Raw genomic sequence first — 18,036 nt, 5'->3', positions numbered from 1 at the left:
AAATTTGGAAGAAGGCAGGCATAATTGACTTCTTTTCCCTCGTCATGGATCTTTTATATTCAATTTCAAAATACTGAGATAAGGAATTGGATCCTAGAGCGAGGTCCTAGGTTTGTAGGCAATTCGGCTATGATCTGAACTTGCTGGAACTCTTATACTAAAAGGCAGCCTCTTAAAAGAGAGAGAATACCAATTTGGATTAAGTTCCATAACATTCCTTCCATATATTGGAATCCTGAAGGATTGAGTTGTATTGCAAGTTCTATGGGTGTTCCACTGACACCGGACACCTTTATTAGACAGTTGAAGAGTCTCTCTGCTGCAAGAATTTGTGCTGAAATTAGTATCAAGGATGAGTTGCCTGATAGGGTTGAAATTTTATCACCAGAGGGTATTTTATGCCAATCAAATTAGAATATATATAGAAGCCGCCAAAATGTGTTCAGTGTGGGGATTCTTATCATATAGAGAAAAATGTAAAATTAAAGGAAAATGGATTACATGGAAAAAATCAAGGATGATGTGCTATCTAAAAATCATTTCGATGTTCTGAAGAAATGTCAATCCTCATCTATTGCCATCTCTATCACAGCTTGTTGGCTTTTTGAGTCCGATCTCTATTTGGATGTTGACAAGCACAAGTGTCTCATGTGTGTGTTTAGTATTTTGAACAGGTTCATTATTTGGAATGCACACACAAAAGAGGAAGATGGAAGCTAGAAAGGACTTAAAGCTCACATCATCTTGGTTGTTCCATGCAAACCTGAAGAGCAGAAGAAGAAGATATAACAGTTCTATTAAATTGCATTTAATTTTTATCTTTGGTCTATAATAATGCATGCATCTACATGATATGGATTGATTGCTCAGACGACCTTAGATTGACCCTAGGGACCAATACTTTTCACAGAAGAACTTTTTCTTAAATAACCAATTGGTTAGGGTCAAAGATTAGAGCTAAAATGAAGTTTGTAAAAACTTCGGTCGACCAATGCCGGATTTTTGGGCTTAATTAAAAAGCCTAGGCCATAGTCTGACCTTAGGTTCCCAAACATTTCATAAAAAATCCCTTGAACTAAAAATGTCATACCTATATGAACAAGTGAAACTTTTAATCAAAATCTGGACCTAAATTTACTTTGAAAGAGCTTCAGGCAACCGAACCTAGGAGGTTATAAATGCCTCGTTTGACCGAACTGGTAAAAAGTCAAAAGTTAACTGAGGCTCGAACAACTGAACCATATTTGAACTAACCATCCACGATCGACCGAACCTTAAAGTTAACTTTTCCCACTATCCCCTGGCAACCGAACTTGTAGTTCAAAATAGGCCCGGGCGACCGAATAGTGAAGTTCGACAACTTGAACCGTGGACCAGGCGCCCAAAGTCATGAACGAATAGAAAATCGCCCTAGGTTCAGCCACCCGAACCCAAGAACATACTTGTGTTTGTTCGGGCGACCAGCCTTAAGGACCGGGCGACCGACGTTCCCGGGTTAATTTGTTTTAACCGCGATAATTAGGGTAAAAATTTAATTAAACAATTTCAAAAATCCCTAACATGTCTCTAACGGTCATAATTCTTAGAAAATCTATCATACCCCCTCATAACCTCAAATTAGAAACTTTGATTAACTTCAAATTCTCTCTAAACCCTTTGTTAATCAAAGTTTCCCCAAACCATTTTTATTGCAAAAATCTTTTCTTTGGGGCAAATCTTTTTTTACTCTCTTTCATTTATTATTGTAAATCATTTTTACAAAAAAGTATTTTATTTGGGCTTTTATTTGCTTTTATAAGCACACACTCTCATCTTTTTATTTATTCTTGAAAATCATTCTTGAGAAAGTTTGCTTGATGTTTCACCACTTGTTTCATCTTCATGAATATTTTTTTTGAAGAAACTCATTTTTAGCTTGCCAATATTTTTGCACACTATTTCTCAAACTAAAGATCATACATATTCTTTTGTGCAAAAATTTCTTTAAAAACAAACCCTAGGTTGTCCTGATTTTTATTGAAATATATTTTTGGAGAAAATTTCTTATTAGGTTTAAATCTATTTAAGCACCCTTACTCTACTGAAAATATTTCATATCATTAGAGAGTGCATTTGTTAGAGCTTAAACGTGTACATCTTTGCTTGTATTTTCATAAGCATATTATATGTACAAAAATGTTTTTATTGTATTGGTTGGGTTCAGCCCGGAATTGAACTAAAGAGTCTCAGTTCTGTAAGTGAGACCGGTTCGGTTCATCTTGAGAATTGAACTGGGGAGTCTCAACCCCGTAAATTAGACAAGTTGGGCTCAACCTTGTAATCGAGCTGGGATTTACCTTGCCCTATAAGGAAAGGTTGTAATGGCTTCTGCTCCGCCCGTTTAAGTGAGCAGGGATAGTATAATCCTTTGGAGGTATGCCCAAGGCAGGGACGTAGGCTGGTTTGGCTGAACCTCGATAACAAATCTTGTGTCGCTCTCTCTCTATCTCATTTAATTACTGTACTTTAATTTCCGCACGTGTATGCTTGTTTAGTCTTAATTATTTGCATACACACTTTTATTTAAATGAGATATGTTGCACGTGTATGTTCACACTTATAGCTTAATCATTTTACATACACGACCATAATTAAAATGGGATATGATATGTGGTGAATTAGCGAAACGTTTAAATTAGCCAAAATGTTTTATAACCCAATTCACCCCCCTCTTGGGATCACACCAATTCTAACACAGCTAGTGAAAAAACACCTCCTGTACCAAAAGCAGAATCTACTGAAGTTCAAGAAGTAGATAGAGGGAAATCTTGTCAAACTTTCTCACCCAATGCTAAATCAAGTACAGCATGAAGCAAAAGTTTCTGCAAGATTTGCACTAATGATGTAGAACATTGGATGTTGGAAAATAAGGGGACTGAATATTCCCTATAAACAAAACGAAGTTTCAAAGCTAATTTCAGGGAGAAAACTGAGCATGTTGAGGATTTGTTAGACTACAGTGAATGCTGTTAATTTAGCATAGTTTCACAGCAGAAAAAGAGAAATTGGGTGTTTATCCACAACTATGAGTCTACAGATAATAAAGGCAGAACTTGGGTATGCTATGACCCTGTGCAATTCAATGTGGAAGAAATTATAAAGAATTCTCAGAGTATATCACTCAAAGTAATTGATAAGGAGCATCACTCTTCTTGGATGTCTTCTATATATGCATCTAATGATACAGTTGAAAGAAGAGACCTGTGGAGCCATCTTCTATCCCTAAATGTTAAGATAAATGAACACCCATGGATTTTGTTGGGTGGCTTCAATTCAGTCAAGGAGTATTTGAGAGCAGTAGCCATTTAATCTCCTCAAGCAAATCTGGAATGGAGGACCTAAGGAATTTTTTGATGAATTCCTGTTTGCATGTTTTTCCTTATTGTGATCCCATTTTTACTTGGTCTAACAAAAGAGATAGTGGGCTCATTTCTAGAAAACTGGATAGAGTCCTTACAAATCAGAGTTATTATCTGAAGTTTACCAATATGAATGTTGAATTTGTTTCACCAGGGGCATCTGATCACTGCCCAGCAGTTGTAAATATTGCTTCAGAGTCGGCCGGAAAAATAAATGTTCCTTTTAAATTTCTTAACTGTTGGACACTTCATCCTAAATTTCTTGAAGTTGTGAAAGGAAGTCGGCTCAATCCCATTTCACAAGGGAACCCAATTTTTATATTCTGTCAGAAGCTGAAAACAGCTCTTAAAAGTTTTCATTAAGATCAATTTTCCGATATATCAAATAGAATTAAAGCTGCTAAATAGGATATGAAGAAAGCTGAACTACTATTGCTCAATAATCCAAGCCAGATTGGCGTTAATGAAATAAATGAAAAGCAGGAAAGATATATTAATCTCATCAATGCTGAAGAATGCTTCCTAAAACAGAAATCAAGGATCATGTAGCTTGAACTTGGAGACAGAAATAATAAGTTTGTTTCAAATTCTCAAGGACAGAAGGACCAAAGCTCAGATTCGAGAATTCATAGGCAATGATGGCCAAAGGATTGAAAGCAATGAAGAAATTAAGGAGTTCATTTCCTACTTTCAACAGTTATTGGTTACTGAAAATAAGGATGCAACAAGCTGTGATGTGAAATATATGGCAGAATTCATTTAGTTTGAATGGACAGAGAAGGAGAAGATGCTACTTAGTAGGCCTATCTCTAAAGAAGAAATAAGGAAGCAATATTTTCTTTTTCAGATGACAAGGCCCCTGGCACAGATGGATAAAGTGCATAGTTTTAGAAAGCCTGCTGGCCTATAATTGAAACAGATCTTTCTCAAGCTGTGTTGTCATTTTTCAAGGATTCAAAGTTGTTGAAGCAAGTCAATTCCACTCTTGTTAACTCTGATTCTTAAAGTAAAGAATCCAAACTTCAGGCCAATTTAATGCGATGAACTTTATAAGTGCATATCAAAGATATTAGCAAACAGGATTCAAAGCTGCTAGCCCTTTTTCATAATTCCAAATCAAGCAGCTTTTATAGAAGGCAGAACTATTCAGGACAATGTTATCATGGCTCATGACTTACTCCACAACTATCATCTCAATAATCGTGTTCCTAGAATGGCTCTAAAAGTAGACCTTCGAAAAGCTTTTGATTCCTTTGATTGGAATTTCTTATTAAAGATGCTTCACAGCATTGGTACCCCATTGAACTTCAAGTTGGATTAAGAAATGCATCTGTACACCTTATTGCTATTAATGGATCTCTCGAGAGTTGCTTTTAAGGGGAAAAAGGTGTTGGACAGCGGGATCCATTATCACTCAGTCTGTTTTCAATCGATATGGAGATTTTCTCAAGAATTCTGCAAACTGCAGCTGAAGGAGTTAAATTCACATTTCAAAGCAAATGTAGCTCTTTGAAAATTACAAATCTCAGCTTTGCAGATGATCTGCTTATTGTTGATCATGGTGATTCAAATTCAGCTGCCTATATTAAGTTTGCTTTATTTCTCTTCTATGTTCTCTCTGGCTTACAACGCAATCCATCAAAATCTGGGCTGTTTTGCTCAAGTATTATATCTTTTGAAGAATCTAGAGTTCTGCAGATATTGAACATCCCTATTGGTACACTGCCTGTTAAATATATTGGCTTACCTCTTGTCACAAAGAGAGTAAGGAAGGTAGATTTCCATATACTCATGGACAAGGTTACTGCCATGATTTATAAATGGATTCACAAGCATCTGGCTTATTCTGGAAGACTCCAACTGATCAAATCAGTTCTGCTAAGTATTCAATCTTATTAGTGTTCCTCGCTCTTTCTTCCTAAGTCAGTAATTTCAGAGATTGAGAAAAGACTGAAATCCTTCTTATGGAAGGATAATGAATGGAATACCTCCGGATGCAAAGTGAGTTGGAATGAGATTTGTAAGCCTCTAACTGAAGGTGGTCTGGGCATCAAGCACATTTCAGAATGAAATCTGTTGCAATAAAGCTAATCAGGAAAATTTGTTCTTCTTCTGGTTCTCTTTGGATGAGATGGTTGTCAATTTATAAGCTTAAAAACAGAAGTCTATGGGCAATAAAACCTCCACCAAATGCTTCTTGGACCTGGAGGAAAATCTTGAAAGCAAGAGAAGAAGCATACAAATGCATAAAGCATAAAATTGGTGCTGGTTTATGTGCTAAATTTGGCTCTCATTGAAAGATAAAGTCTCTGATACCATAAAGAATCAGAGATGGAATTGGCCTAGAAGGAGTAGTTCAAGAGTACCTAGGAGAGGTCTCTTATATAAGGATTAGGATCACACTTATATTCAAGGATATACAAATGCATATCAGGCTTAGTCACCTTCCAACTGATTATCCACAACCAGGTATTGTATTTTTGTTGGTGGTAACTTGGTATCCTAGATGAGTACAAAATAGATTGTGGTGGAAAAGTCAAGTGAGAAGACAGAGTATTGCGGTATATCTCACACTATAAGTAAACTTGTTTGGTCAGAGAATATATTGGAAGAACTTAGTTTTCCACATTCTTTACATATGGAGTTAATGTGTGATAATCAACTTGCCATTCTTGTAGTCTCCAACCTAGTTTTCTGTAATTGTACAAAGCATATTGAAGTTGATAGTCACTTTGTTTGAGAAAAACTAGCTCAAAAGCTCATTACAGCCACTCATGTGAAGTCTGAATTGCAACTTGCAGATTTATTCATAAAAGCTTTGGGGGTTCTCATGTTAAATTCATTTGTAACAATCTAAGAGCTTATGATATCTATGCTTCAACTTAAGGGGGAGTGTTGCTGGTAAATTTTGGTCATTTAGCATGTCCTATTGCTATATTAGTAGGCATGAGTTAGTGACAGTATTGTGGTCGTTGTTATGTACCTCATATATATATATATATATATATATGAATAGCATATGAGACTTATCATTGTGATTAGGTCCCTCAATTCACCAAATACTTCGACAAAAATTAACAGAAATTATAAAAGAAACAAGGTTAGCTGTTATTATCAAATATAAAAACTGGTAGCTCAAGTGCAAAAGTGTACAAGCCCCCTAGGTGCTTTTAGTGGATTATACATTATCTACACTATATGCAAATGTAAGAATAGAGTAAATCATTATGTAGACAGAAATATCCATATCTTTTAAAAGTTTCTATAATATGTATATGTATCTGTGTGTGTGTGTGTGTGTGTGGGTAGTGTAAATCATTTGTGGAAAAAATTCCCTAATAAAAAAGCAAAATATTCATAAAAGAAAGTAAGTTTAACCAAAATTAGATTATTTGGCATTTAAAATGTTTAGAAGTTAATGTCTAAACCTAAATGAAAATATTCAATTTAATTAAAAAAATAAACTAACAATATATACACACACACATATATTTATACTATATGTGTGCGTGTGTGTGTCTCTATGTGTGTGTGTCTGTCTATCTGTCTATGTGTGAGCACTTGCTAATACAAGTATGAACAAAAAAAATATCTTGTGCCAAAAATATCCTTTCATTTTAAAGTAAGACAAACAATTCTTCAAAAAAATTAAATTCAACCAAAATTAGATAAATTACAGTTGTTAAATCCACTTTTGATAAGTTAAAATTTTGAACCTAAAAACAAAAAAAGGAACCCAAAATATAATAGATAAATTCCTCTAACATCTTCTAAAATTATTGTTAAGTATCTAAAATTATTTAGATAAATAAAAATATAACTTTTAGATATTTTAGAAATAAATTATAGACCTATAAGTACACTCAAAATAATAAATTTTCAATCTATTTGAATTTTAAAAGGCTCATCAACTTATCATAGGTAAATGAGAAGTAAAATATAAATATTTTAGGTAGCAATCACAATCTAGAAATTTCAATAACCTTATTAATATTTTCATTGGAAGAAGTCATATAATAGATTTTTTTACAAAATTTGAAAAAAAAAAAAAAAAGGAATGAAATATATATGTATTTGTTAAAAATTTTACCTATAATGTTGTATAAATATTAAAATTTAATATTTTACGTAATTTCATTAAGACCATTCTCATAATATCATATTTTACATTTTAAAAAGATTGTTCATGTCCTTGTATCAGTATGGTATCATAATAGTATCTCATCTCTATGTCAGCATTTCATAAAAATATTTTATACAATATTATTCACATTTAATCACGAGCAATGCACATGACATAGTTACTAGTTTCTAAAAATAGATGTACTACTAATGAGTTTGTTTTTTTTTTTGTTTTTTTTTTCCTTTTTTTGTTTTTTTTTTTTTTTTTGGGGGGGGGGGGGTTATAAAGCAAAAATGGTGCATCTTTGAGTAAACCTTAGGTCATCAGATCTGCACTTCCTAAGACCATTATATAATTTTTAAAAGCTCAAGGCAACTTTAACTATATGTAAATGTTGTTTAAAACCTCAATCATGACATTGTAATATAGAACCATGTAGCATTAACTTCAAAACTAGTGAGTTTATCAAGCAATATAAGAGAAAATCTGTACAGCAAAGTAAACCCGTTCCTGTTTCTAAGGACCCAAAAAACTAAATTGGAAAACGTTACAAATTTTAGTGAAAGATTAACTGAAATTACATATATACACTTATTACTCTAATGGAATTGAAACCAATCTCCAATAAGACATAATGAAGATGTATACAAATTTTAGTGAAAGATTAACTGAAATTACATATATACAAGTTTCATGTTTTTTATTACTCTAATGGAAGTGAAACCAATCTCCAATAAGACAACTCAAAAGCACAAGCAAGCTGCAGAGGAAAAAAATTCAGCAAGTTACCCACTCTCATCCTTGATGTGACTTTGGACAAAGTTTTGAAACACATTTTAGAACATTAGATGGCATGCTCAAAATAAAGTTTAATATAATCCTACTGCATTGAGAACAAGAAGGCCTTAAACACTACTATGATAGAAAATTGTTGAAAACCTGACAAATGCTCAATGAAATAACCCTCAAAATAATCCACAGGGTGGAATCCACATGCTTGAATCATACACCATCCCCCTACCCATCAAAGAGAGTGTACCTTAATCACCAGACTAAATCAAAGACTATTTTTTTGGTCATTTATTAAAAAATATTAATATCCAATATTAGAGCTGCAGCTTAAGAAATCTTATTATCAGAAATTACAAAAATCAGATGGCTCAAGACCATCAAATATGTTTAGTTAGATCATGCAGCAGCTAAGTTATAAAACAGTCCTTGGAGGACCCAAATAATCATATAGTATGTGATCAAATTGATTCCCGCCCCCAGCAGAATCTCATTGGTAAGGATCAGATGCAGAGCATACATCTCTGCACCAAGACAGATGTGCAACTGAAGTGCTTTAAATATCCACAGAGCAAGACAGCATATTTCTGAACATTTGAAAGTCATATTAATCAAATAAGGCTCTAGCAATTTAATTCACCCAATTATTTGGAATGGTTTAACATGCCAAGATTAATAAATTGGCAAACTGCAGAGGGAAATAAAGCTCATGCAATGGTGATGGAAAGGTCCAACCCAGTCCTAACAAACTAGTTATCAAGCTTCCCTAAAATATGTCCACTGGAGCCCCATGTTCCATGCATAATATGCACATGCCGGCATTCTCCACAAGTTACAACAGGTATCTTGTTAAGAAAACTCAAAGAGAAAAGATAAGCAAGTAAAAATTAAAATTAAAAAATTAAAAAATAATAAATAAAAGGAGCTCCACACTTTCTACATGTAAAGGAGACTTAGGTCAATTTGACACAATGAAAACACTGGCTTTGGATAAAAAATTCCACAGAATATCAACCACCACCACCATATGTTCTTGGTGTCAATCTAACAGTTGGCTCAACTATAATTAGTGAATAATTCAAGTTGAACTCTCGTTCAAAGGAACTAAATCGGCAAGAGGAGAAGAAAAGCTCCATCCTGCAATTTCCTCACAATCTTTTACGTAAAAAGAGTTCCTCACAATTTTTTATATAAAAAAAGTATTGACAGCCAATACTCCCTGGTTATAAAAAATTTGAAAATAAAACTAAAGAAAAAAATATAGGACTAGACATGTTATCCAAAGGAGACACCATAGATTGACTATTCTTGCTTGATTATAACATGTGATCAATTGATCATCCAATTTTCTGACTGCAATATTTCTAGTGCTATCCTGAAATCTAAATCCCTCAAGTAAGTTTAATTTCAGAAAAAAAAAACTCTCTCTAAGAAACAAATACAACCAATAGGCTCTTATGGAGAAAGCGAATAAATGTTCACACTGTCAACAGTCAAAAGATTAAATGCTAACATGCAGATGAGAATTATAGAACATAAACACCTTTTGCTTGCATGTAAGCTGACATGAAAGAATAGACATGAATAACTGCAATGGGGGAGGATGAAGATAATGATCTCATTAATATAAAATAAATAAAATAATTGGAAAATTGAAGTGTAACACAAATGGTTGAAAAATGGAGAGTATAAAATATAGAGGAGCCTGAACCTCCTAGCCATCCTCAGTTCCCTTCGATACTCAGCAGTGCTGCTTGGTGCATAACAGCCAAGAAGAAACTCCCAAACTTCTGGCCTTATAGATGGATCCACACCCTACCATTCAGAAATAAAGTAAATTACCAGTTACAAGGAAATCAGAAATTATCTATAAAAAAAAAAATTTCAAATCACTATTTCCAAGATAGAGAAATAAATAAACAAATACTTTGCCTAAAAATTAAACAGAAGGCAAAATGAAAGAACTGTAAGTTTGCAGAATGAAAACATCCACATACAAGCATAGAATCAGCTAAAAGCATAAGATATCAATAAGCATCTGATCTATTATTGAGATAACTTATTTGACGGACCCAAAAAAAAGACAATATAGCCAAAACTAAAAACAAACAAAAGATTAACGCTAATCAGGTAAACAAATATGCATCAGTTGATCCACTAACTTAATAATTTAAATGGCAAAATGAGATTCATGCCGCTGATCTGGGCACTCCCAAACAGAATAAAGTCATTCTCTATACAGGTTAAGAATAGAAGCCAACATTCTAACCTAAAAAAATATAATGCCTCATCAAATATGAAATACCCCTATCATGCTTCCCAATTGCTAAAGCATATTTACATGGTAGGTGTAGTTAGCATAACTTGACAAGTTGCAGGCTAAAAAGATTACAAAGGCACACAATTATACCACACAACAAAACGGCTGCCAGTGATATCTGAAATGTATGAAGAAATGACATACCCCCAAAACTATCAACTTCAGTGCTTTCTGGAAACCAAAAACCTTTCCATCACTATCAAAAGCTGCCTGCCACTTGTCCGGCTTAAGCATTTTACTTACCTGTTTCATTTAGAAACCATTGGAGAAAAGCAGCGACATATTCCACAGACATAACAGTCAAAAGCTTAAAATACACCATACAAAATATAAAATATTTTGTATCTTATTAGTAAAAGGTATTTATCGGTAATATTTATCTCATATTGATTGCATCTTATGGTGCACATGCCATACAAAATACAATATTATATGACATAAACGCATGCAAGTGCATACAAGAACACAAAATTTATACAGTAAGGATTATTTTGATTATTTTGCCAATTTCCGAAAAAAAAAATCATCATATTTTTTTATTAAAAACTATATAGCTTTAAATTGTATGTTAAGAATAAAAGAAAGCTTTCTAAAAGGAGTGTTTTGATTTCTTTCTAATTTGTTCACAGAAAAAAAAAAAAAAAACAAACCTCTAGTTGTGGTTGTAATCAGAACTTGTTTGTTTTCAAACCCTACATTAAGTAGAAGTAATATTTATATTAGAAATACTATATAAACAAGCTAAAGATATGGATGATGGGGTTTTAAGTTCGCCACTTCGTTCTGCCAAAATATAATGAGGGTTATATCATGGAATGTTTGTGGTGCTGCACCCACCGTTTATTGCACCCAGGAAAAAAAAAATTTGCATACAAGTAATACTTGTGCTCTGAGGGTGGGCCTTAGATCAACAGTAAGGATGCTCCTTTGTTACCAGTTGGTCATGGGTTCGAGTCCAAGGAAACAGCCTCTCTGCATAAAAATAGGGGTAAGGCTGCGTACACTGTGACGACCCTCCCCTTACCCTTGCAAAGCAGGGAGCCTTATGGCCCAGGGATACTTATGCTCTTTTTTTTTTTTTCTTTTTGTGGTCAATTAGAGACCCACACTGTGCCTAAGGCCTAAGCTACACAATGGGAGGCAGCCCCATCTTCCATCCCATACCCCTTCCCACCCCTCCTATGATTCAAACCTAAGACCTCCACAACATGAAAGTCCCAAGCTTTAACAACTAAGATGTCTCCTCCGAGACATGTTCTCTTTGTGGTTGGGAGTCTAGACATTATAATGAATTCTTACAGGAAAATTGTCATAGCTTCTTGGTTGGATTTTGACGACTTCTTGTGTAAATACAGAAGGCTTTTTCTGGTGGTTTATGGAAGTAATGGAAAATAATTATCAACGTCAAAATAAAATTTAAATAAAAAAAAAAAAAGCAACTCAAATAAGTTCCATGTTGTTGTATTTAAACCCTAGAAAGACAAAAGATCATTAAAATATTAACACACAAATATTGGTTGCTCACAGACACATGGGCATGTGCATACATCTGCATGCAGACGTGTGTAGTAACTGTAGTTACCTTGTAAAACCTCACAGAAGGAAGGCATGGCCAATGGTCCAAAAGTATGGTTAACTACAAATAGTATCAATATCAATATGCACCTTAACAAATGCTGAGCTTCATAACCCTGTTATATATCTTTTTCAAATTCCATTCCAGGCTCTTCCTTATTTACTCTCAGTTTCAAAGCTAAAAGATTGCTCCTCTTGACCTAAATAGCAGAGACTAGTATTTTCTAAAATCACCCTTGACCTTCTTAAAGAAACAAACTAAAGCTTCCACAACAACAAGAAGAAAGAAGAAAAAGGGAACAAATTAACTTTCCTCAATCTTGCAAAACTTTAGAAGTCCACAGCTAAAAAAAAAGGGGGCAGCAGCCTGGTGCACAAAACTCCTGCATATGCAGGGTCCGGGGAAGGGGCAGGCCACAATGGGTCTATAGTACACAACCTTACCTTGCACTTTTGCAAGATGCCAGCAAATCATACTAGCACAATTAATTAACCCATATGCACCTTCCACCATGTCATGAATTCATTCAGCAGAAATGAATATCAAGAACCAGATCCATGAGGTCAAAGGACTCCTCAAGATCTAACTCAGGGCGATATTCTTCTCCAAAATTATAACCCTACAATCTAAACAATTTCATCTAACCTAAAGCTATCCAATAAAGAATTGCATTGATGTCATGTCAATAGTATTAAGTGCAACTTGCAAAGGGCCTACTAGAAATGGAATTATCATATTTGCAACAACTCATGTGCCAAGGATTTACTGCTATACACGTTTGTAAAATACTTCAGCTCCTTAATTTAAAATAAATAAATAAAAGATAGAAAAACAAGATTACTTTCTCAGAACAACATGTCAAATGAGCCTCTAATAAAACTAGCAGGTAACAAATCAAATCTACCATCCTCTCGTACTCAATTATGGAGTCACCAAGACCTAAGATGCATCAAAGAGACCTACTTCTAGTCTTCCTCCAGAGCCACACCATCTGCTCAATCATTGACAAGCTCAAAAACTATCGGGAGTTGTGCTAGAATCTAGTCATGACAAAAAAAATATAATAAAAAAATATCTAAGATCACTTACCTCCACTATATTTTGTCAAATCAATTTCTTTATCGTTGTTACACATCACTGGATCTCTAAATCAATCACACATCAGCAATGAGCTTTACACACTAATTGTCTCATAATGTCTAAGTTATGCTTCTTCTCCTCCCTATTCTTTCCTTTGATTCACCAAAATAATGAAATAATGTGTGACCTAAATTTCAGCGTTCAATGTCAATTCTATGTACGCATTAATATGAAATAGATTAACGTCTGATAAGATATGGCTTAGATTGGAGGCTAGATTTATTTAAAGGATGTTAAAATGACTTGACAATAGCTAATTGAGGGTCTGCACAAAATGGAAAACAACGATTCTCATTTATTCAAAGGTAACTCAAAAGCACTTGCATTAACTCCCCTCTCTTTTAATGGAACAGAGTGAAGTTTTTCAATAAATCAAGTTTTGAAAATTCAATCAAATGCCAAAAAATCATCAATTCACTTGCAGTATAAACCATTCAACTGCAGTATTTACAATTAACACACAAAATGACAAATCTGTGCAAAAAGAAACAAAAATTTCACTATTTGAATCAGAGAACCCAACAAACAGAGATCCTAGTCACAGATTGGTATCAAGATGGTACAAAAACAGAATAGGTAATAGTTCATTAGAGTCTTACAGCTATAACAACCTTTATCGGTGATTGGTGGAGGCAAGGTTCGCCAATGTCGCGAATAATAGAACTGACTCGATGAAGCTTCACACCACCAACCTTCCCACAACTCCATTGTTTCTCCTCTTCGTCAAAAGACATCGCAAATTCACAAATTTTCCACTCCTCACCTTCTCATGCTCTACTATCATCGTCCAAAAGACCCATTCAGAAATTTTCAAACAAAATATTTGCAAAAATATAAGCATTTCCTCTCAAAATAAAATCGTACAACAACTAGAAGCTAAAAATCAGTGAAACAACAGCATAAAAAGTCCAGAAAACTGACACTACACAGCCAAAAAAACCCAATCCTTAAAGTGAAAAAAACACACACACACACACGAAAAATTAATTCCTCCAATTTATTAACTCCTGCTCTGAATTTCAATTAATTCAAACTTTATAACAAAGCAATAAATAGTCGCCTGTAAATGTTTTAAAAAAAACAATTACAGTCTCAAAATCAAAACGGTAACCTTCGACCTAGTCCAACAAACAAAATTGATAATCCGATTGTGATCTAAACACACAAATCGATTGAAGTGAGCAATCCATGTGAGTATGTGAGTGTGTGTGTGTGTGTGTGTGGGTGTGTGTGTGTGTGTGCATGAGAGAGAGAGAGAGAGAGAGAGAGAGACCTGAGGATTGAGAGTGGAGACTGTTGAGAGCATCGCCATTCACAATCTGAGACCGTTTTCGGATTCCCCTCCAGGCTCCAGTCTCGCCTGAAAATGTTCTCCGTGTTTATATTTATTTTTTTATCTAAATAAATAATAAATAATAGTTAATTAATTAATAATTTATTATTTATTTATAATTATTATCATGCTCTATATTAATATTACAATTTATGACGTCAAAAATTAGGTTGGCTAGTGGAAAACCCAAAAATGTAAACATTGGTTTTGATAAAATAAATTTTAAAATCTAAATTATTTTGTATAATTTTATATTATATTTTATTAAAATTACATAAATTGAACTTCAAAATCTCAATTTTAAATAATTAACATTTTTAAGATATTTAAGTTGGTGCATATTACATAAAATTTTTTAGTGATTAAATAAGAGGGAAAATATCATTTATAAATTATATTAATTCATATATAAAATTATTTTTTATCTTCTTCCTTCAATACTTCTAAATAATAGGTTGTATTAAATTTTAAATTTTATCAATATTAAAAGTAACTTAAATATAATAGATTGAGAGTAAAAAAAAAATTACCAATTGAAAATCAAGACATTGGTTATGCAATGGGATTCGAACAGGACACCTCTTGTCAAAAAGATACAAATTTTTCTAAAATAATTTATTTTTTTATAAAATAAATTAAGAGATTTGTGTCTTTTTAGTAAACTTTATGGGACATTTCTGAAATTCTTGAATCATTACTAAAAGTCCTTGAGATTTTTGAAATCTTATGAAAAAAGTTAGTGTCTTTTTATCAAACATCAAAAGAGGTCAATGTTTTTCGCTCTAATGTCAATATCAGATATTAAGGTTTAGTTTGTATCAAATTCAAATTCAAGTTTGAAATCCTCATAATCATATCTCCTCATCTCTAAACTTTAGCAACTATTTTGGCATTCATTGACTGCATCATTATCGGTTATAGCAAGATCAATTCTTGGTCTTTTACAGTTTGGAACTCACAAAATATTGATATTAGGGAAAGAAAATGAAACAATTCAAAAATCTTAATTTGAAGTTTGATTATCAAGAAAAATGAGAAAAAAAAATTTAAAAAAATACACCAAATTTATAAACAAAATTTTAATTTTACACATCATTAATATTTAATTTTTATAATTTTTAATCATATTAAAATAATCATAATTTTTTATAATTTTAACAAAAAAGGAAAATATAAAGAAAATGAATTTCCTCCTTATTTTTCTTTTATTTTTTTTGCCTTTTTCACATAAAATTATTGATCAACTCTAAAAGTTGTATTTAAACCAGCAATGTTGGTACTCATCATGAAAGTAAAAATATTAATGAGTTGTCCAATACATAAAAATGAAAATTAAAGAAAATAATGAAGTTGATAATTATGCTCTTTACAAGGATCCGTTTGAATCAAAAATTTTATGTGGGAAAAGGAAAAGGATAAGAAAATAAAGAAGAAACTCTCTTTTTTTTCTTCTTTATTAAATATTATTGAAAATGAAAGCTTGTTTTAAAATGATCAAAAATTTTAAAAAAAATAAATATTAATTATGTGTAAAACAAATTTTTTTAAAAAAAATTAGTGTCTTTTTTATTTTCTTTCTCATTTTTCTTGATAACCAAATATGAAAATGAGGATTTCATAATGTTTTTCTTTCCTTTCTTTTCAGTAATATTTTCTCAGTTTCAATTGGGGCATAAATATTGTTTTAGTGAAATTTTATTTTTTTTACAGCCAATTTGGAATTGAGAAAATATTAGAGAAAGGAAAAAAAATATATGAAGGATTCTACTTTTTCATTTTTGGTTATCAAAGAAAGTAAGAAAGAAAATAAAAAAAATATTTTAAATTAGTGAATAAAATTTTATTTTATGCATCCTTAATATTTGATTTTTCTTAACATTTAATCATATTAGGACAAATTTTTTTATTTTTAATGGTTGAGAAAAAATATATTTTCGTCTTATGTTTTATTCCTTTCTTTTTTCCAAACAAAATCATTAATCCCAACTAACCCTTAGGGGTCCGTTTGAATCAAGGATTTTACATAGGAAAAGAAAAAGAAAAGAAGAAAGAAACTCATTTTCTCTTATAATTTCCTTATCTATTAAATATTATCAAAAATAAAAATTTGTTTTAATATGATTAAAAAAATTTAAGAAAAAGATTAACTATGTGTAAAATCAAATTTTTATTTATATAATTAATATATATTTTTTATTTTATTTTTCATTTTCCTTGATAGCTAAATATGCAAATTATATTTTTTTTAATATTTTTTTCCTTCCTTTTCCTAATACTTTTTGAGTGTTAAAACGGGATCTTAATATAATTATGTAATAAGTCATAATATGGACAAAAGGAAATAAGAAGAGGAGGAAAAGGTTGAAACGAGGTGCAATTTGTATTTTCCAAACCACTTTAAATTTAAATTACATGTTAATTATAAATTATAAGAACTAGTTCAATATTTTTTAATATAAATTAAACACTAATTACATATTTTATGATTTACAATTTACACATTCTAAGTCATAGTTTGGGATTACGTGGATAGATAGGCCTTAGTCCCTGTTTGAAAAGTTTTAAAAAATAAGTATATTTTAAATTATTTTAAACACTTGTGGGAATAAGTAGTCTTTGGATCACACTTAAATAAGTACTTATTTTTTTAAAAAAAAATTTTTTTTTTTTTTAAATTAAGTGTTCTCTGAAAAAGAAAATTAGAAAAAAAAATGGACATCTAAAAAAGTATTTGTAATAAGTAATCTCAAATTATTTATAGGTAAGTACTCTTTTTAGACAAATATTTTTTTCTAAAAAAAATACTTTTTTATAAGGCTCTGTTTGGAACTTGTAAAATATTAAGGAAGGGGAAAAAATCTCAAGGAATCCACGTCTTTATAAAAGTGAGAAAGAAAATAAAAAGAAAATGTGTAAATTTATAAACAAAATTTCAACTTTATACATTATTAACATTTATTTTTAAAAAAAATTTTAGTTTTTGCTGCAAAAAATTGAATGGTTGATATGGAATCATGGATTAATCTTTTACCATGACCACCTGCAAAGAATCAAATAAGAATAGCTTGGAAGACTCGTGGTGTGCTCTAAGGAATCACTCTGATATTTGAGTTAGGGATTGTGGGAGGTTTAGGTTTCAATAGTAAGAAGTGGATGAGAATGAGATACTTTCTCGCCAGATGTCTTTTTTATAGTTAGGGATAATATGTCCCTATTAAATTTAGCATTTATTCACTATTTATTTCGATAGCAGAGGTTTCGTCTTGGTTTAATGGTAATAATTGAAAGTTAATTGTTTGGAATGTTTCATCACAATTTAATGGTGTAAACCTTGATTTTCACCTTTCATTAATCTGC

The 18,036-nt window shown here is 31.9% G+C and overlaps 1 protein-coding gene across 11 annotated transcripts in view; it reads right to left on the bottom strand.

Annotated features, from left to right (window-relative positions):
* LOC131150951 (uncharacterized) overlaps positions 1–14,729 on the bottom strand; it is a 40,971-nt gene extending 26,242 nt beyond the window's left edge. For 5 of the 11 annotated variants that reach the window (XM_058102045.1, XM_058102043.1, XM_058102044.1 and 2 more), the window contains exons 1-4: positions 14,620–14,729; positions 13,946–14,120; positions 10,775–10,873; positions 10,022–10,125 (exon numbers count right to left, since the gene is read on the bottom strand). In XM_058102045.1, the coding sequence (XP_057958028.1) occupies positions 10,022–10,125; positions 10,775–10,873; positions 13,946–14,080 (338 nt within the window). In that variant the 5' untranslated portion in view covers positions 14,081–14,120; positions 14,620–14,729. Of the gene's footprint in view, positions 1–10,021; positions 10,126–10,774; positions 10,874–13,945; positions 14,124–14,619 lie in introns of all 11 variants that reach the window. The other 6 variants (XM_058102048.1, XM_058102046.1, XM_058102052.1 and 3 more) reach the window with 3 other exon arrangements.
* Positions 14,730–18,036: the final 3,307 nt, after the last annotated feature.

Source organism: Malania oleifera, chromosome 3 (assembly GCF_029873635.1).
Source record: "Malania oleifera isolate guangnan ecotype guangnan chromosome 3, ASM2987363v1, whole genome shotgun sequence".
Taxonomy (NCBI): domain Eukaryota; kingdom Viridiplantae; phylum Streptophyta; class Magnoliopsida; order Santalales; family Ximeniaceae; genus Malania; species Malania oleifera.
The sequence above is the reverse complement of the archived record's forward strand: the minus strand, read 5'-3'. Positions and strand labels throughout refer to the sequence as shown.